At 39.8% G+C, this 26970-nt stretch overlaps 1 protein-coding gene and 1 pseudogene across 4 annotated transcripts; one reads left to right on the top strand and one right to left on the bottom strand.

Moving 5' to 3' along the window:
- Positions 1-327: 327 nt before the first annotated feature.
- LOC108266492 (carcinoembryonic antigen-related cell adhesion molecule 5-like) lies at positions 328-24303 on the bottom strand. 4 transcript variants are annotated; one of them, XR_001812899.3, is made up of 10 exons: positions 23995-24303; positions 23296-23613; positions 22330-22608; positions 21933-22199; positions 20327-20602; positions 19976-20230; positions 9255-9384; positions 8790-9000; positions 7697-7734; positions 328-416 (listed from the first exon to the last, which is right to left on the bottom strand). XR_001812899.3 is itself a non-coding variant. In XM_017469885.3 (8 exons), the coding sequence occupies exons 1-8, from the start codon at positions 24041-24043 to the stop codon at positions 8973-8975; spliced, it is 1602 nt and encodes a 533-aa protein (XP_017325374.1). In that variant the 5' UTR covers positions 24044-24303; the 3' UTR covers positions 8460-8972. The 4 variants fall into 4 exon arrangements, 3 of the variants coding, with proteins under 3 accessions (XP_017325374.1, XP_017325388.1, XP_053536664.1); XM_017469885.3 differs by lacking the exons at positions 328-416; positions 7697-7734 and having other exon boundaries at positions 8460-9000; XM_017469899.3 differs by lacking the exons at positions 328-416; positions 7697-7734; positions 8790-9000; positions 9255-9384 and adding an exon at positions 19263-19576.
- A 590-nt stretch (positions 24304-24893) lies between these two features.
- On the top strand, positions 24894-26639 carry LOC108262924 (E3 ubiquitin/ISG15 ligase TRIM25-like; annotated as a pseudogene).
- The last annotated feature ends 331 nt before the right edge of the window (positions 26640-26970 follow it).

Here is a 26970-nt window from a genome sequence, read left to right as displayed (position 1 = left end):
AATACTGTATACGGTACCATAACGAAGACGAACTGTATGTTGATACGTGAAATTCTGGAAGGACATTGGACGATGTGGCGCGGTGACGTAATGACGTGTGCCGTTAATCAAATTATGTTCTATAACGTGTAAAATGGGTATGTGAAAGGAGTATTCTAAAAGCGACTCATGTAAACACCTTAATTATATTATTATCTTTCTCAGAGTAAGGTCAATAATTAGATTACTGCTGTCCATGTAAACGTAGTCAATGGCAGGTCGATCAAATCCACAAATGTCTCTTGCAGAATTGCTGAATTGTGTGCTTACTTTTTAGCAGTCGACCGGCAGGCTTGATCCGTGTGGTCCATATCTAATGCTGTTGCTTCACTCACATCAGAATAAATGATTTGTGTGACAGGATTAGATGTTGCTGTCTGGAAAAGATGAAGGGACAGTTATGCTGCAGGGATAATCTTCATACAAATCATTTGTTTGTCCCTTAATATGGTTTCCAAAAGATATTTTTTCCAGTATATACCATCCTTACTTTCGTCATTATGTTCCTTTAAAGGTCATTCCTAATATGTTAGTGATCTAGCTGAAGACAAACTGCTATTCGGTATTCCCAATGCTAAAAGCATTCTCAATGTTTAAGTCTAAGCTTAAAACGTATTTGTTTACTCAAGCCTACCCTGACTAGATTCTGTTCTACTTTCTCCCTCTCTCCTTTCGCCGAGCCCCACACGAATTTATGGAGATACTAGAGATCCAGATCCTTTCTGCCTCTGGATGGAGCTCAAATCTTCTTTAATTCCAGACTGCTGGGACTACGGCTGCTCCTAACGCCATACAGACTTCATATAAATCAATAATGAACTTTTTCAAAATATCTGTTGTTACCCAGATGAGGTTCCCTTCTGAGTCGGGTTCCTCTCAAGGTTTCTTCCTCTTAAAACATCTTAGGGAGTTTTTCCTTGCCACTGTCGCCACTCAGTGGCTTGCTCAGTTGGGATAAATTCACACCTTTAATATCTGTATACCGTCTTGATATTTCTGTAAAGCTGCTTTGAGACAATGTCTATTGTAAAAAGCGCTATACAAATAAAATTGAATTGAATTGAATTAAAAGTGAAAAGTGCATGGACTCTTGTTTTAGGCATGTATTAATATGACTGGATTTAGCAGCAATGGCAGCTGCCAATTACACAAATCGCAATATGCGAAGAACATACTGTAAGTTCAATTCTTCAATAACTTCCAAATGCTTTCATTCTTTTATCTAATGTGAAAGATTAAGCAAGCTAAATGTGTTTCACAGCTGTCCTGATGTTTAGGCTACATTTGAGAATAACCATCTAATAATATTTAATTTACATTTTAATTTACATAATAATATTACAAAATTTTGTGTTTGTTACATTCCAGAAAGACCAGAAAAGTTTGCTGCACCAGAATCTACTTTAAACCTGAGATGCACTCTGCAAGTCAAAATGGTATGAATTCCTGAGAGCATTTTCTTTTAACAACAATGGAGAACAAACATTTTAGAACATGTACAATGAATGAATGAGTTTTACAATTTATATATATTTTAAATTAATTCAGCTAATATTTTCTTAGCAGAGCCCTGCAGAGATATGCTGCCCTGTCCACTGTGTGTTGTCTGTGTGAGATAAGTGGAGCAGCTGTTCAAAAAGCACATTTATAATGTTTGTACAGTGATATAGTAAAAAGCTCAGTAAGGCATTGTCTTGCTTGGGCTAAAACCAAATAGTGCATCTCCTATTAATATCATGTTGATGAATTTTTTTGTTAAGTTCCATAAGTGATGTTGGCAGGAAACCCAGGAAAATCCCCCCGAAAACAGAGAGAAAAAGTAGAAAAAAAATATTGTCCTATGCCTGAACATTTTGGGCTTGTATCAAGTCTTTTTGTGCCTGTATCAAGTCTTTTTGTGCCGTTTTTGACTTGTAGTTAGGCTGGAAATTTTCCTGAAACCTGGAAACCCTCCCCATGAGCTAGGCCAAGCTATATTTTAAAATCCCACAATAAAGTAAAAACCTTGAGCTTTTGAATTTGTTCATTTTGTATTGTCTTGGATTCCAGGTTACTAAGCCCCTAAAGGGTCACAACGAAAATTCTTTTTTTAAATGTATTTATTTACTTTTGTGTAATTAAGCACTAATCTTTGCATTCTCTTGCAATAAATTTGTAAAGCTTATAAAAAAAAAAGAATACTCCAACTATTGTTCATATATGTATTTGTTTAGGATGCTTTATCTGTTCAAGCCAAATAATGTATTTCTATTTGGTTACATCCCTAATTTGCAAGCTTTGGGAGGAATTCAGAATTTTCCCGAAGCTGGTGCTGAAAGTCTGAGATTTGCTATGAGTTATATCTGTTAATTTATCGATATATTATTATATGAGCTGAACCATACTGCTATTGCATGACCAAGGACATAATTTAAACTGCTAGTTACGCATGTATTTGTAGTTCTGTGAATTCCGGATGACTGCCAGAGGCAGTGTAGCACTACTGGATTATCACAGGGCCAGCCAGATAGGTTGAGAGAACATACCAACAAAGTCACATATTTATTTATGCTGAATCCTGGGGGTTATAAGCCACAGCAGCTCAGCAATCTGCCTCAGTATGCCTTTCTCGTGCATTCTGAGTGACTAAGAACTCTGGCGGTCATCCGGAACTCATAGAACCAGAGTTACATGCATAACTAGCATTCTGTTTCACTCCTACTGACTGCCAGCGGCAGTGTAACACTACTGGATGACATATACCGACATAGTCATGAGGAATGCCACCCACCCGATGAAAATTAAGGCCGCTCCTGAAGAACCGCAGAACAAACAGCATGATGAGCAGCAACGTTGACCTTATAAAACCGAGCAAATGTTAATGGAGAAGCCCAGGTTGCTGCAGTAGAGCTATCCGCCAAGGAAACGCCTCTAAAAACAGCCCATGAAGATGAGATGGCCCTAGTGGAATGGCAAGTTAGTCTCCAGGGCAATGGTCTCCCTGCCGCCTTGTAAGCTAGCACAATGGCTTACAAGGTCTCCATTATCCAGTAGGACAACCTCTGCTTTGAGACTGGAGTACCTTTCTTCACACCACCATAGGAGAAATATAACTGGTGTGACTGTCTAAATTGAGCAATAGAGTTCACATAGCACTTCAAGACACAAACAGGACACAAAATTTGGGCACTTGGGTCAGGCCCTGAAGAAGTATGTAGAGGCAAGTTCAATGTGCTGGTTTATAAACTGAGGAAGAAGGAATTTCGGAAGAAAAGAAGGTTTGGGCCGTAGGACCACCCCAGAGTCATCCAGTAACCAAGCAAGACAGCACGTGCAACTAACTGACTCATTTTGCAGAAGCAATAACCAACAAAAAAATCTTCAAGGACATCCATTTAATGTCAATGTTTTGCAAGCTCAAACTGGTATGAGCAAAGGAATGCAAGTACGAGTGGTAAATCCCACCCAGGAAAGTGAGGATCCTGAGCAGGGTTCAGACAGTGTGCACCCTTCAGAAAACTGCAGACAAGACTGAGATCCCAGAGAAGATCCACCACCTGGAACATGATATGCAGAAATTGCAGTGACGTGGAAGCCGACTTGCCCTCCTCCAGTTAATGATGAAGAAAGCTTAAAATGCTTGGAATGTCACAAGATGCAGGATTAAGCCCTTGCTCCTCACAGCATGCATAAAAATGCTTCCAATGGGAAGCATAAATCTGTCATGTGGAAGAAGCCCTAGCATTGGAGATGGTGTGAATAACTGCAGGGTCACAATGGTCCAGAGAAGGATTTAACCCAATGGCCAGACCCAAAGCTGTAGACAAGCTGGATCCAGGTGTCAGACACTGGGGGAAGCTCCCATGGATTGCCTATCAGAAGTCTCAGCAACAAAGGAAACCATGGTCTGGCTGGCCATCGTCGTGCCATGAGTAGCACACCGTGCTTCCACAGGGAGATCCAGTGTAACGTCTTTTATAACAGAGGGATCAGTATATAGTAGGCAGTTCAGCCATTCTTGAGACAACGCATCCTGGCCCAAGGGACTGAACACTTCTGTCCTTGTGAACCATAAGTGACAGTGAGTGGTCATCTCTGAAGCAAACAGATCCACCACCACTCTACCAAATCATAGCCAGATCTCCTGCACTACATCTGGATGAAGTCTCCATTCTCCTGGATGTACTTGATCCCTGTAAAGAGCATCCGCAGTCTGGTTGCACACTCCTGGAATATGAGTTACCTCAGTGAAGCGAGTCGTGGCAGACACCATGTCAGGAAGTTGTGAGTAAGCTGTAGAGACCTGTGGGACTTTGTGCCACGCTGGTAGTTCAGATGGAACACTGTTGAGGTATTGCCAGACCGAAAGAGAACATGGTAGCCTGTCAGCACTGGCAGGAAAAACTTTAGAACACTGCATGTAGTTCCAGCAGATTGAAGTGCTCTGTGGCCTGGGTTGGAGTCCAGTGCCCGCAAATACCCCTCTGATTCCATGTTGCCCCCCACCCTGTGAGGGAAGCGTCTGTCATGACCAACTCCTGACGAGAGGGAACAACACCCAGGGGCAATCTTGACCTCAGAAACTCTATCTGTCTCAACCGCGTCAACGCACATATGCAACTGTGAGAAAATACAATCAGATGATGTCTGGTGGGATCTAGCCGCAAACTGTTGTTCCATAACTGGAGTGGTCTGAGGTGGAGTAAACTCACGGGGAATCACCATTGCAGCTGCCATTAACAACCCTATTAGTCATAGGACCACCTCGTACTGCAAAGACACACCCGGGTGAAAGCGAGCCAAAAATTGCAGAATTTTTGTCACACGTTCCTGAGACAGAGTGGCAGATATTAGGCAGGAATTCAGGGTCATTTCTATGAATGTGGTGGTCTGTGTTGGAATCAGACAGCTCTTTTTCCTGTTCACAGAAAAACCCAACTTCTGCACATGCCTCAGAAACAGTCTGGAGTCTTGCACAACCTGCCATTTTGTTGGGGCACAAAGAAGCCAGTCATCCAAATAAGGCAGAATACACATACCTCTCATCCAAAGAGGAGATATAGCTGCACTCACACACCTTGTGAAGACACAAGGAGCAAAGGAAAAACAAAAGACAGTGGTCGATGAGGCAGCTGAAAGGCTCTAACATCTTCAGTAACACAAGGTCTTTGAGGGGGCTGTAACTGAGGCATAGCGTGCCGGCGGAAACATTGCTCCAATGCGACATAGTGATGTCGGGTCTGAACTGCTGGCATCCTAGAGGTAGGGTTGCGCTGCATCTGCGTCAGTTCACAAGTGGCCTCAGACAGCTTTACCCTCTTTTCCAACAGTTCCGGAACATTAGGACCAAAAAGATGCCCAGGAACAAATGGAACATCTCTGAAGGTTTTCTTACAGTCCTCATATAGCCAGTCTTGGGCAAGCCACATTTAGTGGCAAGCTGCCAGAAGCATGACTATATGACTACCCAGCTTGCAGGTCACATAGCCCATTGTCAACAGGGCAGTTTTTAGAAACTGTGAAACAGAAGGATCAATATTCACTGGTTCCAGCATACTGGTGGCAGCAAGAAGTAACTGATAGATTGTGTTTTCTGTACGAGTAATGCAGGCAGCAGACTCATATGCCGTTTTTTAGCAAGGAGTCTGTACGACCACACTACTCACTGGGACATCGCACATTCCCTCATAGAGCCTCGTCAGGAGACACCACCAAGGCTGCTCTATTTCTGGAGCATCAGTAACCCCAATGGAATCTGCTTCAGCCATAGATGCTTATGTCCGAGCCTGGAGCGGCTAGCAGGACCAGAACCAGTGAGGGCATTTGAATATTTAGCCACAAAATCTTTACATGGTGGTATGGCAAAAGAAGTCTCAGCTGTTCCTGTCTGAAAAAAAAACATTTGTTTAGGCAGATTGGACAAGTGACTCGTCAAGTCCTAGATGAGCAATAACCATTCAAATCACAGCCAAAGTATCAGCAGGAGTGGCCTGGGCCTGACCAGACAACTGTACTGATCCCCTACTAGACCCCTCCGCTGCTGGATAACCAGTGAAAACATTCTGAGGTGATAGTTGTGTAGCAACATCCACCGCATTCCCATGATCGTGAAAAAAATAAATCTGAAGCACTCGTAGAAAGCACATTTCACTAATAACACCCTCGGATAGTACCGTAAGGTTTAAAGTTTAGTGGGAAAAACAATAAAAAATAATACGACTCCCTCAGATGGACCAATAGATAAAGTACTCCAAATCTGTTGAAGTAGCGTAGATGCACACTAAGACTGCTTGTGAGGACGATATTTTGCTGCCAACCAGGCGATAAAGTGAAAGAGGCTGAGTGTTGGGCTACTGTGGCTTATAACCCCCAGGGCTCAGCATATGTCACTACGTGACTTTGTTGGTATATTTGCTCAACCTATCTGGCTGGCACTGTGATAATCCAATACTGCCTCCGGTGGTCAGTAGGAATGAAGAACCTGATTTTAAGGTGTACTTTAATCAATTAACCAAAGCCATATCTCCCTGCCATTCTCACCTGGTATCCCACTGAAGCTAAGCAGGGTGGAGCCTGGCCAGTACCTGAGTGGGAGATCTCCTGGGGAAAACTAAGGTTGCTGCTGGAAGTGGTACTAGAGAGGCCATCAGGGGGTGCTAGCACTGTGGTCTGTGTGTGGCCTGATGCCCCAATATAGTGACAGGGACACTATACTGTAAAAACTGCACTGTCTTTTGGATGAGATGTTAAACCAAAAGACTGAAAATGAAAGAGGCCACTACCATTAGGGAATACTTTTGCCATGACAGGGTGTACTTTGTCTGCAACTGTGTTTAGGTAGGTGGTACATGTCAAATTAACTTCCACATGAAAGCCAGGACCCAAAGTTTCCCAGCAGAACAGTGCCCGCACTGCCTCAACCTGCTTGCCTTCTTCCCATAGTACATCCTGGTGCCATCACTTCTCAGGTGAGCGACGCAATCGGCCTTCCGCATGATGTAAAAGCAAATGTGATTCATCAGTCCAGGCCACCTTCCATTACTCCATGGTCCAATTCTGATGCTCACATTCCCACTGTAGGCTTTTTCAGTGTTGGACAGGGGTGAGCAAGGGCACTCTGACCGGTCTGCAGCTACACAGTCCCATAAGCGGCAATCTGTGATGCACTGTGTGTTGTGACACCTTTCTATCAAAGCCAGCATTAACTTTTTCAGCAATTTGTGCTACAGTAGCTTTTCTGAGGGATCAGAGCAGACGGGCTAGCTTTCACTCCCAACATGCATCTGGGAGCCTTGGGCTTCCATAGCCCTGTCGCCAGTTCACCAGTTGTCCTTCCTTGGACCACTTTTGGTAGGTACTAACCACTGAATACCAGGAACACCCCACAAGACTTGTTGTTTTGGAGGTGCTCTGACCCAGACGTCTAGACCTCACAATTTGACCCTTGTCAAAGACATTGAGATCCTTACGCTTGCACATTTTTCCTGCTTCCAACACATCAACTTCCAACATGACATAACATTGACACTGTAACAATAATCAATGTTATTCATGTCACCTGTCACTGGTTTTAATGTTATGTGCCATATATAGATCTGATATTACTTTAATTTGCGATCATATATAAGTCAGTTAACCCAAAACATATTTATAAATGACTGAAGTGTTTTACACATACCTCGATTTTGCTGATTTCCTCTGGAGGTTCTTTCTATCCTGCACAGAAAATGTATTATAATAAATCAAATTTAAGTGTAATTGTTTACAATGTAGTTAGCAGTCACATGAGACAAGTGTGAAGAAGAAGAAGAAGAAGAAGAAGAAGAAGAAGAAGAAGAAGAAGAAGAAGAACTCCAATCCTGCCATGAAATTTGGTTATAGATACTATTGATACTAAAACTTGTCTGTGTAAAACCGCTGGTAGAATATTTGTGACATTTTTGAGAATTATTATATGATGATTTCCCAATTAACAGGGCTGCTGGTAATATTTTATAGAATAAAATAAACAATAAAATCAAAAAAGTTATGTTAAAATGTGTTGGCATCCTTACAATTTCTGGTCACACTTTCAGAAGCATGTATTACAACTTATGAAAGCAAAGTAAAACATTTTTTTAACAAAAGTCTAACATTTTGTTAAGAAAATAACTCTGTGCACTGCTTTATTAAGATGTAAATCAAACCAGTAAATGCTGGATGATTAAAATATCCAGACAACAAATGCAACCTGCATCTGCCCCAGATTTACCTAGTAGATTTACATACTTTTTGCAAGGCCCAAGTACTGATCCATTTACAGTTCTGCACTGTTACGACACCGGTCTAGGGTCAAGGTGTAACATAAAAGGAAGTATAAACAAAAATAAAAATGAGGTAACACACGTCTTTCAAAATCTTTGAAATCTTACAACTTTAATGATTACAAGGAAGAAGAAAGAAACAATCCAAAACAAACAATCACAAAGAAAGCAAATGTCTTCAGGGCTGGGCAAGGCCAAAATAATAAACAGAACAGTCACTACCTTGTCCCGTATCAATTTAAATTACCTAACAAAAAAAAGGTAGTTCAAAAGAAAATACACAGTCTAACCTGACTCCCTAACAGAAGCAAAAACAGCAAACATAAGATACACCCAAAAATAAATGGCACCCAGTCCCTACCACTTTCATGATTATTAGAAAATAAATATTTACAATGGAAGATATTTACAATAGAGCCACACACAAAACAAAACTGGGGAATGGGAGAACACAATTCTACCACTCACTTCTTTCACTCACACACGATACAACAAGCAAGTGATTTCACTCAAACACCGGAAAATATTCGCTACTCAATAGCATGCCCACAATCACAGATAAACCACTAATCCGAACTCCTTTCAACATATCGTTCTTCCGCCTTTTTAAACGATGCCCAATCTTCTCCTCTCCAATCCTGGTGCAGCACGTCAGCACGTTGAAATGGGGCGGAGTGACCTGTGAGAGGGAAACAGGGGGAGGGAGAGAGAGAGAGTGAGAGAGTGAGCACACACACACACAATACGTCTCCTGACGTAACAGCACCAAAACAGCTCAGGTCAGGTTAGATAGCTCAGGTTAACAAAGAATTTTGTTACATCTGGCCCTAAATTTAAGTTATTTCGGGCCCAAATGTGAACCAGATTCTTTTCAGAAGTGATGAAAATGTTAATTACAAGGAATAATACAAAGTTATGATCTAGTGTACTTACCTTTCTATGCATTTAATAAAGTAGAAAATCAAACCAGCAATTCCAGCAACACCCAATAAAACTCCAGAACCAATCCCAGTTATAGCTTGTGCAGACAGTGAATCTCTACCTCCACCCATAGAGCCTTTTTCTATGAGAACACAAAGAAATAATTTAGAGAAAAATTTTGAGAACGTCTAGATTAAAAGAATATCTTGATATAGTCATATATATATTTTACATAGGGTCACTGTACATTCTTACACATGCATTGCCATTTACTTATGACTACTGTACATTTTTCTACACACACTAACACATCTGCGCATAACACATGTCTAATGTGCAGTTTTAAGATTGCCACTCTGTAATATATTTCATACAAGTAGTCTGTACAGGAATAGACTGCAAATATCTTGGAGAGCTATTTCTGCATATTTTTATTCCTTCTTATTTGTTGTATATTGTGAGTTTATCGTGCACTCTTAAATATTGTGAACTGTTGTCTCAGTCCTCCCTGTTTCTTTTGTGTTGTGGCTGATGTGACACCAAATTAAGAGTAAGAGTAATGCAGCTGGTCTGTTTACGTATGCCGATGATATGGTTCTGGTGCAACTTTGTTCTAAAAATCAAGTAATGAGCGAGCAAACTTATCTTAAAAATGTGGTTGCTCTTGAAGACTGGTGTAAACTGAGTGCCTTGCATACAAATGTAAGGAAAACAAAAGAGATGATTTTCATTGTTAAATCTGGTGAACAATATGTGTTAGGGAAACTAAAGTTAAATGAGCAGGTTGTTGAGACTGTGGAAAGTTTTAAATATTTGGGACCATATTTGGATACAAGTTTTTGTTTTTATGAGAATGTAGACAATATTTTAAGGAAATCAAATCAAAGGTTATTTTTTATGCAAAAACTTGAGTTTTGATGTTAGTCAATCCGTTTTGGAAATGATATACAAAAGTCGTGTTGAGAGTATTTTAATGTTTAATATTATAGCCTGGTATGGTGACTTAGGAGTGAGGAATAAAAATAAGATGCAGAGGATTCTGAGAACTGCAGGAAAAATAATAGGACACCAGCAAAAACAGCTTGATAAACTGTATTTGCTGGCAATGCACCTGAAGATCAACAAGGGATGTATTTGACTCTACACACCCACTTAACTCAGAATTTTTTATGCTTCCATCTGCAAGGAGGTATAAGGTCCCAAAATATCTTTGAAATGTGTATAAATAATTTTTATATTGATGTATTGTGTATGTGTATAACTGTGTGTGTGTGTGTGTGGGGGGGGGGGGGGGGGGGGGGTTGGTTGTGTTTGAGAAGCCAAAGAACATTTCCACATTGGTGGACCATAAAGTTAAGTTAAATCAATCAATTTCCCCTTGATAATCAATAAATTACTTTTTATAATTACATTATACAGCATTTGGCAGATCCCCTTATCCAGAGCGACTTACAGAGTGAAAGGACATGAATTTTTTCTACATTTATACAACTGAGCAGCTATGAGTTAAAGGCCTTGGCAGGACTAGGATTTGAATGCACAACCACATTCAGTAGGCCAACGCCTTAACCACAGACTGAAAATTAAAACAATCTCAGCACACTATATTTGATTTTAAACACCTCTACACTCAAAAAACTGTTGGGTTATCTTTTCTACCCAAATGCTGGGTTGAGCCTTTTGGGTCATTTAATCGGGGTATTTTCTCAATCGTGGGTAGTTTTGGGGTAGTTTTGTGCAACCCAACAGCTGGGTTAGTGGCTGGGTCATTTTCACTGACAGTTGAATCAACTCAAAGCGGACTGTTTGAATTCGCCTCAGGTGGAGCTAGCGGGTTTTGAGGCAAGGAAACTAAATGAACACAGGTAAGTTAGCGTTCATCACTATTTAGTGTTAAAGCTGCTGAAAATGCCTGGCCAAGTTTGTGATATTTATGGAGGGAGATCTCGAAAACGTATTCATTGGAAAACAGTAACTCAGCGAGTGATAATTAACTTTACATATCGGGACGGCTTCAAAAGTGAATATCATTTACTTGTCTTATATATAGAGTGGGACTTGTCTTCCTAGATGGCAGCGAGAAGATGTATCAACTCAATCTTACATCTGTGAAATGTTTTAATGATTTTAATAAAGTCACTTGAATTTCATGGAATCGTTTGTGTATTTTCAGAGCTTTTTAGTAGAATTTTAGCATACAAACAAATAGCATTTCAGGATAATTGTAGGGTTGAAAAAAGTATAAATAACAAATCTCTGTGTTATTAGTGTTATATTTAACCCATATTTTTGTGGAAATGTTTAACATACCGCATGTGTTAAATGTACTAACACACTGATTGTGTTGAAAGCATCACAAAATGTGTTGTCCTTAACTAGACATACAGGTGTGTTAAAATTGACAAATGATTGAGTGAAGGATTTTATCAATATATTTCTCCATAAAACCATTACTATACACTAGAAAAAGCAAAAATGTGCGATAACAGTCCAGTTTACATTAAATTAAATGCACCGCTATCTTCCTTAGCTTTGGCTCACTTGTTTTTAATGCACACTGGTTCATCAGTTGGTTTTTTGGCTCTTTTAAATTTCTCCTTTTATCAAAATCTGACTCTTTCTTCTTCAAAGTCTACATATATAAACTCCGTTTTAGCAGCTCTAGCAATACACTTCTAAAGAGCTTCTTGTGTATGAATAAAGGAGATACCATGTTGACATATTTGTTTATAATGTGGTGTATTTTACATTTTCATAGGGAAAAATAAACCTGAAAATATCAACCCATTTATGAAATAAAATTAACCCAGCATTTTTGTAAACATGAAACCATCCTTTGGGTTGGAAAAACAACCCATTTACTGGGTTAAAATTAACAACCCAACTTGATGGATTAGTTTAGCCCAAAATGTGTTCTGTCCTATATTTACCCAGCCGTTCGGTTAAAAATAACAAAATTTGGGTTGTTTTTAACCCAGTGTTTTTTAGAGTGTATTCTGCACCTCAAATCACAACACCACAACTATCACTAAATGGCAGAGGGACTCCTCGATTATTTTCAGTAAGAAATGACTGATATTGGGTTTGTGGGAAACAAATCAAATCATACCTAAGGGTGCTTTCACAATTGGCAGTTTTTCCACAGAAACAGTGCTGACCTGAGTGCAACATGTACAATATAACTATAACAATGCACTTAACAGTCCTAACTAGAATCATCTAACTGCCCATCGTTATATAACAGAGATGTGTAATTATTAATAAATATTAAAATATTATGTATATATATATATAGTATCTCACAAAAGTGAGTACACCCCTCACATTTTTGTAAATATTTGATTATATCTTTTAATGTAATATCACTGAAGAAGTGATACTTTGCTACAATGTAAAGTCGTGAGTGTACAGCTTGTGTAACAGTGTAAATTTACTGTTCCCTCAAAATAACTCAACCCACAGCCACTTACACCCCTAAGTGAAAATGTCCAAATTTGGCCCAATTTTCCCTCCCCGGTGTCATGTGACTTGTTAGTGTTACAAGGTCTCAGGTGTGAATGGGGAGCGGGTGTGTTAAATTTGGTGTCATCGCTCTCACACTCCCTCATACTGGTAACTGGAAGTTCAACATGGCACCTCATGGCAAAGAAAACTCTGAGGATCTGAAAAAAAGAATTGTTGCTCTACATAAAGATGGCCTAGGCTATAAGAAAATTGCCAAGACCCTGACACTGAGCTGCAGCACGGTGGCCAAGACCATAGAGTGGTTTAAGAGGACAGGTTCCACTCAGGAAAGGCCTTTCCATGGTCGACCAAAGAAGTTGAGTGCACATGCTCAGCATCATATCCAGAGGTTGTCTTTGGGAAATAGACGTATGAGTGCTGCCAGCATTGCTGTAGAGGTTGAAGGGGTGGGGGTCAGCCTGTCAGTGCTCATACCATACGCGGCACACTGCATCAAATTGGTCTGCATGGCTGTTGTCCCAGAAGGAAGCCTCTTCTAAAGATGACGTGCAAGAAAGCCCGCAAACAGTTTGCTGAAGACAAGCAGACTAAGGACATCAATTACTGGAACCATGTCCTGTGGCCTGATGAGACCAAGATAAACTTATTTGGTTCAGATGGTGTTACGAACCGGTCTAGGTCGGGCCGCAACATACAAAAAGAAAAAAAAGAAAAGGGTTGGCGAGACCAAGATTGCGTTTGTTTTGTTTTTATTCTCGGAGCACCTTTTATATACAGTTGTCTTAAACTTCAGAAGCTGGCCAGGCCAAAATAATAAACAAAAATACCCTCTAACTTACCAAAGAAAACTAACTACACTACAAGAAAAGAAAACAAAAATACACCATCTTCCCTCACTCCCTAGCTAGCCAAAACCAGGAGAAAAGATGAATCAACACAAATGGCGCCGACTTCCTACTAACCACTCTTAACTGTGACTATTTACAAAGGTGACTATTAGTGTGTTAATTAACAAAAGTAAGATGTACATATATACGCAAGGGTATCACATGAATCATAACGGGGCAGAGCATAAACAGTCAAATCAGGCATTAAGTCATACACTTGTCTCTATACACAACGCAATGGCACTGATCTGCCCTGGGATGGAGATTGACGAGGCTTAAGTACACTTCCGGAAGCGTGCAGGCAACCAATCCTATCACACAAGGCTGGAGCAGGCGGGAACAAGACGTGATCGTCCAGTAGCAAGCCGGAACGTGACGCATGCAGTAGGTGGGGTCTAGAGAAGGGGGAGGAGACAAAAGATAACCCAGCCCACCACCGACAGACACACAAATGGCACATAGAGCAAACAGAAATATATTGAATAACGTAACAGATGGTGTCAAGTGTGTATGGTGGTAATCAGGTGATGAGTACAAAGACAAGAGTGTCTTGCCTACAGTCAAGCATGGTGGTGGGAGTGTCATGGTCTGGGGCTGCATGAGTGCTGCCGGCACTGGGGAGCTACAGTTCATTGAGGGCACCATGAATGCCAACATGTACTGTGACATACTGAAGCATAGCATGATCCCCTCCCTTCGGAGACTGGGCTGCAGTGCAGATTTCCAGCATGATAACGACCACTGCCTTGCTAAAGAAGCTAAGGGTGAAGGTGTTGGACTGGCCAAGCATGTTTCCATCCTCAAATGGAAGGTGGAGGAGCACAAGGTCTCTAACATCCACCAGCTCCGTGATGTCGTCATGGAGGAGTTGAAGAGGACTCCAGTGGCAACCTGTGAAGCTCTGGTGAACTCCATGCTCAAGAGGGTTAAGGCAGTGCTGGAAAATAATGGTGGCCACACAAAATCTTGACACTTTGGGCCAAATTTGGACATTTTCACTTAGGGGTGTACTCACTTTTGTTGCCAGCGGTTTAGACATTAATGGCTGTGTGTTGAGTTATTTTGAGGGGACAGCAAATTCACACTGTTTCACAAGCTGTACACTCACTACATTACATTGTAGCAAAGTGTCATTTCTTCAGTGTTGTCACATAAAAAGATATAATCAAATATTTACAAAAATATGAGGGATATACTCACTTTTGCGAGATACTGTGTATATATACAGTCAAACCTTGGATTGCGAGCATAATTCGTTCCGGAAACGTGCTCGTAATCCAAAGCACTCGTATATCAAAGCGAATCTCCCCATAAGAAATAATGAAAACTCAGATGATTCGTTCCAAAACTCAAAAATAATAATATACATAATAATGATTAACACAAAATACCATTTTATATTTTTATTATTTACATTTAATATAAACTAATCGAATTTATTAATTATTGTGTAGGATGACTTTCACTAATGGAATCACTGCTATCTGTTGGCTCGCCGGAATCTTTTTCTTTTTGTACGACGTTAACAAGGAACCTATCCAGTGACACTTGCTTTTGCCTCCTTTTAAGGATTTTGTGGAAATGTGACATTGCATTGTTGTTAAACAGATTCATCGCTCGCACTGCTACGTCTTACTCGGGTGGTGCTTTTCTACAAAATTTTGCACTGTTTCCCCCATTTTACACACCTCCTTAATCTCATTTGAAGTGAGGGATATCTCCGTCTATTTCTCCTCCTCCTCCTCCTCCTCAGACGAGAGACCTCCTCCATAACCTCTTGCTGTTGCTCGTGATGCAGATCCATCAGTTCGTCGGTGATCAGCTCCTGGCCATGTTCCTCCACCAGCTCTTGAATGTCGTCTTCATTCACCTCCAGTCCCATGGTCTTCCCCAAGGACACAATTTCATCGACAACTGACTACTCGCAACTCAGCTACTCGCATACCTCATTTGTGCTTCTCGATGATTTCCTTCTTAACTTCCACCGTAATCATCTCCTTTTTCTTATCGCCTTCCTTTTCAATTTTTTTCTTTATGGGGGCCATTGTCGCAGTACAGTTACTACACAGTCACAACAGTTACAATACTATAGTAAACAGTATACGCTCACACGGATGTTGACTCTACAAGTGAGGCACGCTGACTGAGACCGAGCATGTGAGAGAAGAACCATCGGCTCAGTAGTGGTCACGTGACGCTCGGCAGACAAAGCAGCGTATACGTATTACAGGTACTCGTACTGCAAGACTTCGCTCGTATATCAAGTTAAAATTTATTAAAAATTTTTGCTCGTCTTGCAAAACACTCGCAAACCACGTTACTTGCAATCCAAGGTTTGACTGCGTGTGTGTGTGTGTGTGTGTGTGTGTGTGTGTGTGTGTGTGTGTGTGTGTGTGTGTGTATATACATATATATACAGTGAGGGAAAAAAGTATTTGATCCCCTGCTAATTTTGTACGTTTGCCCACTGACAAAGAAATGATCAGTCTATAATTTTAATGGTAGTTGTATTTGAACAGTGAGAGACAGAATAACAACAAAAAAATCCAGAAAAACGCATGTCAAAAATTTTATAAATAAATTTGCATTTTAATGAGGGAAAAAAGTATTTGACCCCCTCTCAATCAGAAAGATTTCTGGCTCCCAGGTGTCTTTTATACAGGTAACGAGCTGAGATTAGAAGCACACTCTTAAAGGGAGTGCTCCTAATATCAGCTTGTTACCTGTATAAAAGACACCTGTCCACAGAAGCAATCAATCAATCAGATTCCAAACTCTCCACCATGGCCAAGACCAAAGAGCTCTCCAAGGATGTCAGGGACAAGATTGTAGACCTACACAAGTCTGGAATGGGCTACAAGACCATTGCCAAGCAGCTTGGTGAGAAGCTGACAACAGTTGGTGCGATTATTCGCAAATGGAAGAAGCACAAAAGAACTGTCGATCTCCCTCGGCCTGGGGCTCCATGCAAGATCTCACCTCGTGGAGTTGCAGAGATCATGAGAACAGTGAGGAATCAGCCCAGAACTACACGGGAGGATCTTGTCAATGATCTCAAGGCAGCTGGGACCATAGTCACCAAGAAAACAATTGGTAACACACTACGCCGTGAAGGACTGAAATTCTGCAGCGCGCGCAAGGTCCGCTGCTCAAGAAATCACATAGACATGCCCATCTGAAGTTTGCCAATGAACATCTGAATGATTCAGAGGTCAACTGGGTGAAAGTGTTGAGGTCAGATGAGACCAAAATGGAGCTCTTTGGCATCAACTCAACTCGCCGTGTTTGGAGGAGGAGGAATGCTGCCTATGACCCCAAGAACACCATCCTCACCGTCAAACATGGAGGTGGAAACATTATGCTTTGGGGGTGTTTTTCTGCTAAGGGGGCAGGACAACTTCACCGCATCAAAGTGACGATGGACGGGGCCATGTACCGTCAAATCTTGGGTGAAAACCTCCTTCCCTCAGCCAGGGCATTGAAAATGGCTCGTGGATGGGTATTCCAGCATGACACTGACCCAAAACACTCGGCCAAGGCAACAAAGGAGTGGCTCAAGAAGAAGCACATTAAGGTCCTGGAGTGACCTAGGCAGTCTCCAGACCTTAATCCCATAGAAAATCTGTGGAGAGAACTGAAGGTTTGAGTTGCCAAACGTCAGCCTCGAAACCTTAATGATTTGGAGAAGATCTGCAGAGAGGAGTGGGACAAAATCGCTCCTGAGATGTGTGCAAACCTGGTGGCCAACTACAAGAAACGTCTGACCTCTGTGATTGCCAACAGGGGTTTTTAAACCAAGTACTAAGTCATGTTTTGCAGAGGGGTCAAATACTTATTTCCCTCATTAAAATGCAAATTTATTTATAAAATCTTTGACATGCGTTTTTCTGGATTTTCTTGTTGTTATTCTGTCTCTCACTGTTCAAATAAATCTACCATTAAAATTATAGACTGATCATTTCTTTGTCAGTGGGCAAACGTACAAAATCAGCAGGGGATCAAATACTTTTTTCCCTCACTGTATATTCAATATTTTAAAATAAAGATTGTTTATTGACTGGTTGTTTGTCTTCACTGAGGCTTTGGAGGCAGAAAATCAAGAGAAGAGGAGCTTTTTGTGTGAGTAGACTTTATGCAGTCACAATTCTCGTATCCCAAAATAGACACAATGTTATTTTTTAGTTATCCTGCAGCATTCAAATAGACAGTGAACGTTGTAAATCTCCTTAGTTTTATCTTAGATTATCATGACTTTTCACTTCCATTTTTGTTTTTCTTGCTTGCCCCCAACCTGAGACCTGATTGGTCTGGAAGTACAAAAAAAGTTTGATGTCACTTGGTGACTGTCACTTTTAAACATCACTCAGATTCTGCCATAATCTTACATCCATTTCCCTTAACATTACATGTACAAAGTTCACTGGTTACTGTATTGTCTTATGTTTTTTACTCTTTGTATGTGTACTTTGTGTCGAAATGTGTAGGTCTTATTTAGTTCTGTGTCGTCTCATGTGGTTAGTGTGTTGTTTTATGTAACACCATGATCCTGGAGGAACATTGTTCCGTTTCACTATGTACTCTACCTGCTGTATATGGTTGAAATGACAATAAAACCACTTGACTTGACTTCACTTATGTATTTTAAGTAAAGAAAATGCCATGACTGGATTCGTAAGTACACACGATTCCTAAGTTTTTTTTCTAACCCACCACTGTCAGAAAAAAGGTAGAAATAAATATTTATATGCAGGGAATATATGAAGTGAATAGAAAAGGAGACATCATTGCTGTGTTTTTTTTTTGTTTTGTTTGTATGTTTTTGTTTTTGTTAGATGAGTTGGTGATTGAAGATGTAAAGATGAAAAGAAGATAAATATCAAGATAAATATGAATAATCTAAAATGCTGTAAATAAATATTCAGAATGCAACAGCACACCTTGTTTTCAACCAGCCCAAAAGAACCCATGTCACATCCCTCTTCATCTCCCTCCACTGGCTTCCTGTAGCTGCCTGCCTCAAATTCAAGGCCTTGATGCTACCTCAACACTCTCCTGCGATCAGTTAACCCCCCAGTCCCCTACATAAAAAATTGAAATAAAAAAAACTTTTGCATTTACACACGCACTTTGCTTCTCAACTCAGTTAAAAATTCTGTTTGGTATCATTCAGGGGCGTAACCTGGCCTGAGCACTGAGGGCTGCATCCCCAAAGATTTTTTCTTTAGCCTCAAATAATTATCCACTTGGAGTGGTTTGTCACTACGTAACTGAACATCAGTAAAAGTGGTGGTGTTGTAATTTTATATCTTCAGTGAACGGAGGCAAGACCAATCAGACAGGGTTTACAGGAAAATACATGGACACACTCATGTCTTTTTGGCTGACAGTCTCTCAATTTCTGCCAAATGCTAGCTCACAGTCAGTGTGAGGGAATGTGGGTATATGCTGTTTATTTTTTTTTAAACTAGTAAAGGGGTTGAAACTGAAACAGGAACATCCTCTGATGCTGAGCAGGAAAACAAGGTGTGTTAATGTCTATATGAGTTCCAGTTTAGGTGAACATGATATAAGCAGAGCAGAAGGAAAGATAATGTACTTTGCATGGCCCTGTAGCAGCTAAATCCATAGATTAGTTGTGCTTCCCTTTGACTAGTGACACCAAACTAGCTTAGATGAATAAAAATTATTTTATTGGCCTGGTAGTCCTACAAACAGTGACAACACCTGAGGCAAGTTTTATGATAAATCCAACTTGTTCTGTTCATGTCAGAAACATTTTTCTGATCACGTCATTGACAGCTAGGTTACCTTTGCTTCCATAATACAAAACTTAGGCTACTAGCTGAGCTGAAAAAAATGCATGGAGAAGAATTGGGCTCAGCCTCAGGTGATTAACAGTCCAGCTAACACCCCTGGTAGCACTACTTCTCTGCTCGCTTTGCTTGTATTTCCTCAATTGTAAGTCACTTTGGATAAAAGTGTCTGCCAAATGAATAAATGTAAATATAAATATCATATGAAATAGCAATTTCTCATTACACAACTTCTATTTTACTTTGTACTTTACATTAAACATCCATACTGTAAAAATCATGTGATTAATACAGGTTACGAGCCAGCATGATTTTGTACAGATAACATCTTTGTGACTCAACATATTAAAATCCTCAATAGATCTTTAGTGTGACAATCTTCCAGCTGAAGAAATATTTTGTATAATTATATTTTTGTGTAAATTAGAGTGATGTAGGAATTATTAAGATATAATTATTTTCTAGGTCTATTTGCATGTTACTTCAAAACATCTTATATTTTATGTCTGATTTATTTCAAACAGAAGAAAAGCCTATTTTATTTATTGTATACAGTGTAAAATCTCACCTTTTACTTCCAAAACATGGGATGCAGAGGCATTACGTCCGGTTACAGGATTGGAGGCCATGCAGGTGTAATTTCCAGTGTGCATAAATGTGACCTGCTCCACAGTAAATACAGCTGTATTCACTTCAGGTACAGTCCCATTAAACATCCATTTGTACGAGGCATTTGGTGTAGATTCAGTACGGCAAGACAGTGTCAATTTATTTCCTTCCTCCACTGCAAATGGTCCATCAATTTTCACATTATCTGGTCCAACTGTAACACACAGCACAGAGTCATTGCCTGTCAAATTAAACTTAGATGTTTCTTCAGTTTAAAACAAATCAGCACCAGGAATACATTTGTACTTACAATTAACAGTCATTCTGTATGTTGCAGTGTCAGAGCTGATGGGGTTGCTGAATGTACACTTATATTCACCACTGTCTCTTCTCCTCACCGGACTGATCATCACTGATCTGTTATCATTCGAGAATATGATGTTGCCTCTAGCTGACAGTTTCTGATTATCTTTCCTCCATTCAGCACTGTATATGGTTCCACTCACATTACAGTTTAATGTAGCAGAGGAAACATCTTCTATTAGATCAACTGTCGGTCCAGTAAGTACTGCTCCAGATATTATTTCTGTGAAATCCACAGAGGAAACAAATAAACAGTCAAAAACATTCATATAACAATGTGGTTTGAGATGGAATTTGAATTAATTATAATTCTGTTAAAGTTATAACAACATTAACCACAATATGCTTGTTGTATCATATTTGGCAAATAAATCATTTAAGAACTTACTTCCAATTTGTCACATACCAAATTAACTTTTAATCGAACCAAATAGCATTTTGATTCTGTCTATCCGTGACTTTTAGCTTTTGGGCTATAACAGCACTTTACACATTTCACTTACTGTTTTAGAAATCCCAAGAACCTTTTCGGTTTTGAATTTCCTAGATATAGCTTGATTTAATAACCAATTACCTATTTTCAGACCTCTTGTCGATAAATTATATTTATACCACAGCACTGTTGAATTCTGAAATCTGATTTGTCATTAGGTGTTGATTAATTTTTTATAACAACAGCTCTGACAGTGGTGCCGAATACAAATCAAATAACAGGTTTACATCAATACTCTCGTTCTAAAATGATAGCGTTTCTATAGTAACATCTCATTCACAGGGACGTGTATGGTGGACACTCAACATAATCTAAGCCTAATAATAAACAAAAGATGATATTTGATGAAAAATGTCTTGAAATCTGTGAAAACTTCTGAAATGTGACATTTACTTAACATTGATGAAAGGATTCTCAGGTGTTAGTGCTTTGTGTAGCAATCGCCACAGGACACTCTGCTTCAAGCTGGAGTACATAATTGACTATTTCCCTATAACAGCATGTCCTGTTTTATTTGTGTTGTTTTCCATACACAGTATGTACACAAATTATACAACTGCTAGTTAAATACAGCAGTTCTGCTATTTTATGAGTCCAAAATGTAGCATACTTTTAAACACCAACAAATGATTTCCTCAATTTATCAGTGAGTTATATAATTTTACTTCATTGTAAGATATCTCAGGCGGTTAAAAATGTGAGTAAACTCAGCTTGAAGATAAACTTTATTTCAACTCAAAAGTTTTGCAAGTTTTTTTGTTTTTTTTTTAATTATAAGCTTGAATTCAATATCCAAAACTTGTTATGACAATTGGAGTTAAAGAGAAGAAATAAGTTCACATAGCTTAATGGGGTTATCATGTTTTACAGTGTTAAATTAAAATGTCTCAGTATGCCATTGTGCACTCTTTTGCAGTTGGCAAAGGTTTGCGAAAGGCAAAAAATCACACCGTGAAAAATCTGTACATTTCTGAGAGAGCTGCTTTGGCTTAATTTAGTGGCTTGCTATTTTTTCTTTGTTGTTGTTGCACATGAATTCAATAACTAAACTAGAACTCACCTAGTACAGTGACGCTGATGGGTTCAGACTTGGAGTAGTTCAGGCTCTGATTGTTATGGGCCATGCAGGTGTAATTGCCACTCTGACTGCTCTGAATGTTGCTCAGTCTGAGCTCTTGACCCATTTCACCAAGCTCTGTTCCATTCACAGCCCACTGAAACTCAGCAGCAGGGTTGGACTCAGCTGAGCAGGTCAGTGTGAGGTTAGACCCAGAGCTGTAGAAGGGTCTCACTGGATCTGCTTCAACAGCAACATTTTCTGGAACATCTGCAATGTAACAGTCCATATTTAGTCAGCTTTACAACCATCATGGTCTTGTGTAGACCAGGTATATCATGCATGTTTGTTGGATAAATCTCATGATTGTCAACAAGTTGCATAATATGAAATAACTCACAGTAAATGGTGAGCTTCAATGGAGGACTCATTGCTTTGCTGATGATGTTGGATGCTTCACATTGGTATGGGCCTGTGTCATATCTGATCACACTAGTAATGGTCAGACTGCTATTGTTGTCTGTTAGCTGAACTCGCTCCCCTGCTCTTACCTCAGAGCTGCCATTCAGCCAAATAAATGAAAGAGAGGAGCCAGATGCAGAGCAGACGAGACTCACAGTGCTTCTGAATTCAACCAGCTCTGTTTTACTTGGTACTACGATAACATTGGAGGGTGGCCCTGGGGGTTTAAAAGGTAACACAGGGCTCAGGTGGACACGAGTATACAGAAGATTTGAAATTTCATTTATCATCAAATCATAAGCATAATCACTGTACCAACACTATTAGCTCTCATGATCTTACATAGTAATCATTGTTTCACTGTTTTAGCCATACTGACCAACATAACAAAATGCAGAGTAAAAATTATCTATGAGTAAAAATGAGTAAAGTACTCCTTGCCAACTTAGTTTTAGTCTAATAAAACTGCTATTAAACAACTACAGATTTTTTTATGTGAGCACCAGTCACCGATCTTCAGTCACCAGTTACGGAGTTTTCAAAAGAGGATATTTTACTCTAATTCAAATACACGTTCTATTAACTGAAACAACTGAACTTTTTTTGTGTTAGTCTTACTTCAGCAATAACATCCGATGCATGTTCATAGTCATCTAACGCAAGAATAATCTGATAAAGAAAATGTTCGACAATTTGAAAGGTGTGTATTCCAATTCAGCTGTGAAGATGTAATGCAGTAAAAATCTGTGTACTTTTAATCCTTACACACCTGTATAAAAACTGATTATAGTTACGTATATGCATTAAAGACTCTTCCTTGCATTTACAAAATGAGGACTGCACTAGATTAAAGAAGAAAAATCTCCCTGTAGTTGTGTTAAAAAGAAAAGTTTTGTTTACTCACCAAACACCTGCAGTGAGGTTTCACCTTTGAATGGAGTTGTAAGAGTGGCTACAATCAGAGAATATCGTCCAGTATCACTCTCAGTCAGGCTCCTGAGCTCCAGAGCTAAAGTGGTGGGGTCCAGAATGACTCTGTGAGTGTACGGTGGCTGTATTATAATTCCAACTGCAGATCCAATAACAATGAAAGTCTCATTACACCTCCATATGATGAAGGCATGTGGGGGATCAGGAATATGGATTGGAGTAATCACCACATTCTCCCCAACTGCTTTATTTATTCTCTCAGGTAATAACAGCTCTTGGCCAAAACATACTCCTGTGTGAATAAATAAATAAGACAAACACAAAAACAAAATAAAACAAAACACTCTGTAATAAAAACACTCTTCAATAATAATAATAATAATAATAATAATAATAATAGTAATAATAATAATAAGTAAGAAAGCATGTAATATACATGAGAGAGAGAGAGAGAGAGAGAGAGAGAGAGAGAGAGAGAGAGAGAGCATAAAAAACGCAAAGTTTCCAGAGATACAGGACGTTTCAGACCAAGTCCCTTTGTGGCTATAGGAAGGGAAACTGTGTAAACTGCACTGCGCTGTAATGTTTATTTCTTCTATTATGCTGCAGGAAGCCACGCTGCAGTTACTCACTGTATTCATCTTCACAGATATACGAAGAATATAGTGTTCACCTGTACATGACAGCAGAAGCAGAGAGCAGCACACAGCGTGTAAATCCATCAGGAGAGATCCGGAGCTCCACCACTGCTTCTCAATAAGCGTCTCTACAGAAAGATCTGTGCTGATTAATCACCCGATGTGAAACCGAATAGTGCCGATTAGACTCGAGTTAGAAAGCAAACGACTGAAAAAGCAAAAGTTAACTAAGTAAGCAGACGAAACAGCAGGTCTGTAAACAGTGCCATTAAAGCACATGCAGGAGTGAACAGCCTACAGGGGAAACTATCAGAGTAATCCTGCACCGGTTTGACACTGGAATAAAGTTGGTTTGACGTTGGACGTTCGATATTCTCAGAAATGCAGAAATTAAGGGACCGTCTCTAAAGTTACACACGACACTTTTTTTTTTTTTACACGTTTCTAACTTCAGTAGCATTTGAAGGGAATGATGTACACAACCATCTGTAAAGTGTTCATCTAGGTGTCAGGTATGATGCACACCTTTTAGATTTGTTTAAAAATATTTATCAAAATAAGCTATTAAATCATATATAAATATTGCCATGTATTTCACTACTGAATCGGCCCATACACAAAATATACCATAATTTAAAGATAAATAGCATTTGAAGGGAATGATGTATAGTCACAGAACCAACTGCAGTGTTCATCTAGGTGTCAGGTATGACACACAACTTTAGATTTTTGATATTTAACCCTACAATACATGAACCAAAAAAAACATAAGTCCTTAAACCTTAAGTTTAAAAAACCTAAACCTTAAGTGCTACTCTCTCTCTCTCTCTCTCTCTCTCTCTCTCTCTCTCTCTCTCTCTCTGTGTGTGTGTGTGTGTGTGTGTGTGTGTGTGTGTGTGTGTGTGTGTGTGTGTGTGTGTGTGAATTCAGGAAAATGGCTGAGGCCCATATTTCAGTAGATCAGAACCAGTTCAGGTGTCTAGTGTGTCTGGATATCCTGAAGGATCTGGTGGCTATCCCCTGTGGTCACAGTTTCTGTAAGGTGTGTATTAATGGCTGCTGGGATCAGGAGGGTCAGAAGGGCATCTACAGCTGTCCTCAGTGCAGAGACACTTTCACGCCGAGGCCTGTTCTATGCAACATGAAACAACATGCTGGCTGAAGTGGTGGAAAAACTAAAGAAAGAGACTGAAGTCCAAGCTGCTTTTCCTGCTCACTGTTACGCTGGACCTGGAGATGTGGAGAGTGATTTCTGCACCGGGAGAAAACACAAAGCCATCAAGTCCTGTCTAGAGTGTTTGGCTTCTTATTGTGAAATTCATCTGAAAACTCACTATGAAGTTCTTGCTCTGAAAAAAAACACACACAATATTCAAATCCTCTGCAAAACTACAAGAGATGATCTGCTCTCAGCACAATAAAGTGCTAAAGATCTACTGCCGTACTGACCAAAGATGTATTTGCTCTTTGTGCATGTTGGATAAACATAAAGGACATGACACCATCACTGCCACAGCAGAAATCGCTGAGAAACAGGTGAGAACTAGAAACCTTTCCAGAATGAATACTTCCTAATTTAAATTATTTTCTATAATCACCTGCTTTAGTCAGCGGTGTGATTTAAACCATAATTTGTGATTAATGTGAGATTGTGTATCAGTCAGAAAGATTTTTCAAAAGCTTGTTAAATTGTTATTTTAGGAAGAGTGTGGTAGTCGTAATCTGGTCAGCAAAGTAATTGAAAATTTGAGCCAATGCTTGAATCTTGAACTTTGTCTCACACTCCTCTAGACATCAGATGCTCTCTGGCAAGTATCCAAGATGTCACAGCATAATCCAAGTTTCAAGAACAATTACTTACTTTTATGCCCCACTTCCCATCTATGTCCAAGTATAAACCCCACTTCTCAGAATGTATGGAAGCCAACAGAAATCATACACATTCAAAGTTCATTCCATTAGGAAGCTAGCATAAGCAGTACATTGAATGTCTACAATGGTAAGTGTCCAGTTGATTTGGCATTATAATGTAACTAGTAACACTACAAACTCACGCTAACAACACAATCACAGACCTGTTAAAATACAAATGAACTTTGACTGCTATTAATATTTAATCAATTATCTCATCCTTTATAAAAGCTGAATGTTAGTGATTTTGTCAGCAGAGTGAGTTAAAGGAGGAGCACATAAAATCGCAGCAGAGAATCCAGGAGAAGCAGAAGAAGGTGCAGGAGGTGAAACAGGCTGTGAACACTATAAAGGTGAGCAGTGAGAAGAGACAGAGCTGCTCCTAGAAACACACACAACATAACTTAAATCTTGTGTGTGAGTGTGTGTGTGTGTGTGTGTGTGTGTGTGTGTGTGTGTGTGTGTGTGTGTGTGTGTGTGTGTGTGTGTGTGTGTGTGTGTGTGTGTGTCCTAACAGCTCAGTGCACAGATAGCAGTGGAGGACAGTGAGAGGATCTTTACTGAGATGATCAGCTCCATGGGGAAAAAGCGCTCTGAGGTGAGCGAGCTGATCAGAGCTCAGGAGAAGGCTGAACTGAGTTGAGCTGAACAACTCCTGGAGCAACTGGAGCAGGCGATTGCTTATCTTCAGAGGAGAGTCACTGAGCTAGAGCAGCTTTCACACACACATGATCACATCCATTTCCTCCAGGTAACACTCACTGTCTGATCTACAGAGCTAGCTGTTCCTCACACACTCTCTAACACACCTCTCGTGAAAGCAACAATAAATGTCTGACATCACGTGTGCCTGGTATTATCCTGAGATCAGATGACTTCACAGTTTATTAGTGTTTGTTATTATTTAGTGCTCTCCTCGCTCTCCTGCTGCATCCATGTTGGAGGCATAGTATTCTGTCACAATATGGAGTTGAGAGTGGATGCAAATGCAGATAAGAGTTTTATTAAAGGAGATATAGGCAGACAAATCCAAACTGGTAATCCAAAGCGTGGATCAAAAACATGCAAAAGGTCAAGCAAATGGGCATAAAAAGGGCGAG

The sequence above is a fragment of the Ictalurus punctatus genome, chromosome 1 (assembly GCF_001660625.3).
Source record: "Ictalurus punctatus breed USDA103 chromosome 1, Coco_2.0, whole genome shotgun sequence".
Lineage (NCBI taxonomy): Eukaryota > Metazoa > Chordata > Actinopteri > Siluriformes > Ictaluridae > Ictalurus > Ictalurus punctatus.
This window is presented reverse-complemented; position numbering and strand designations above follow the sequence as displayed.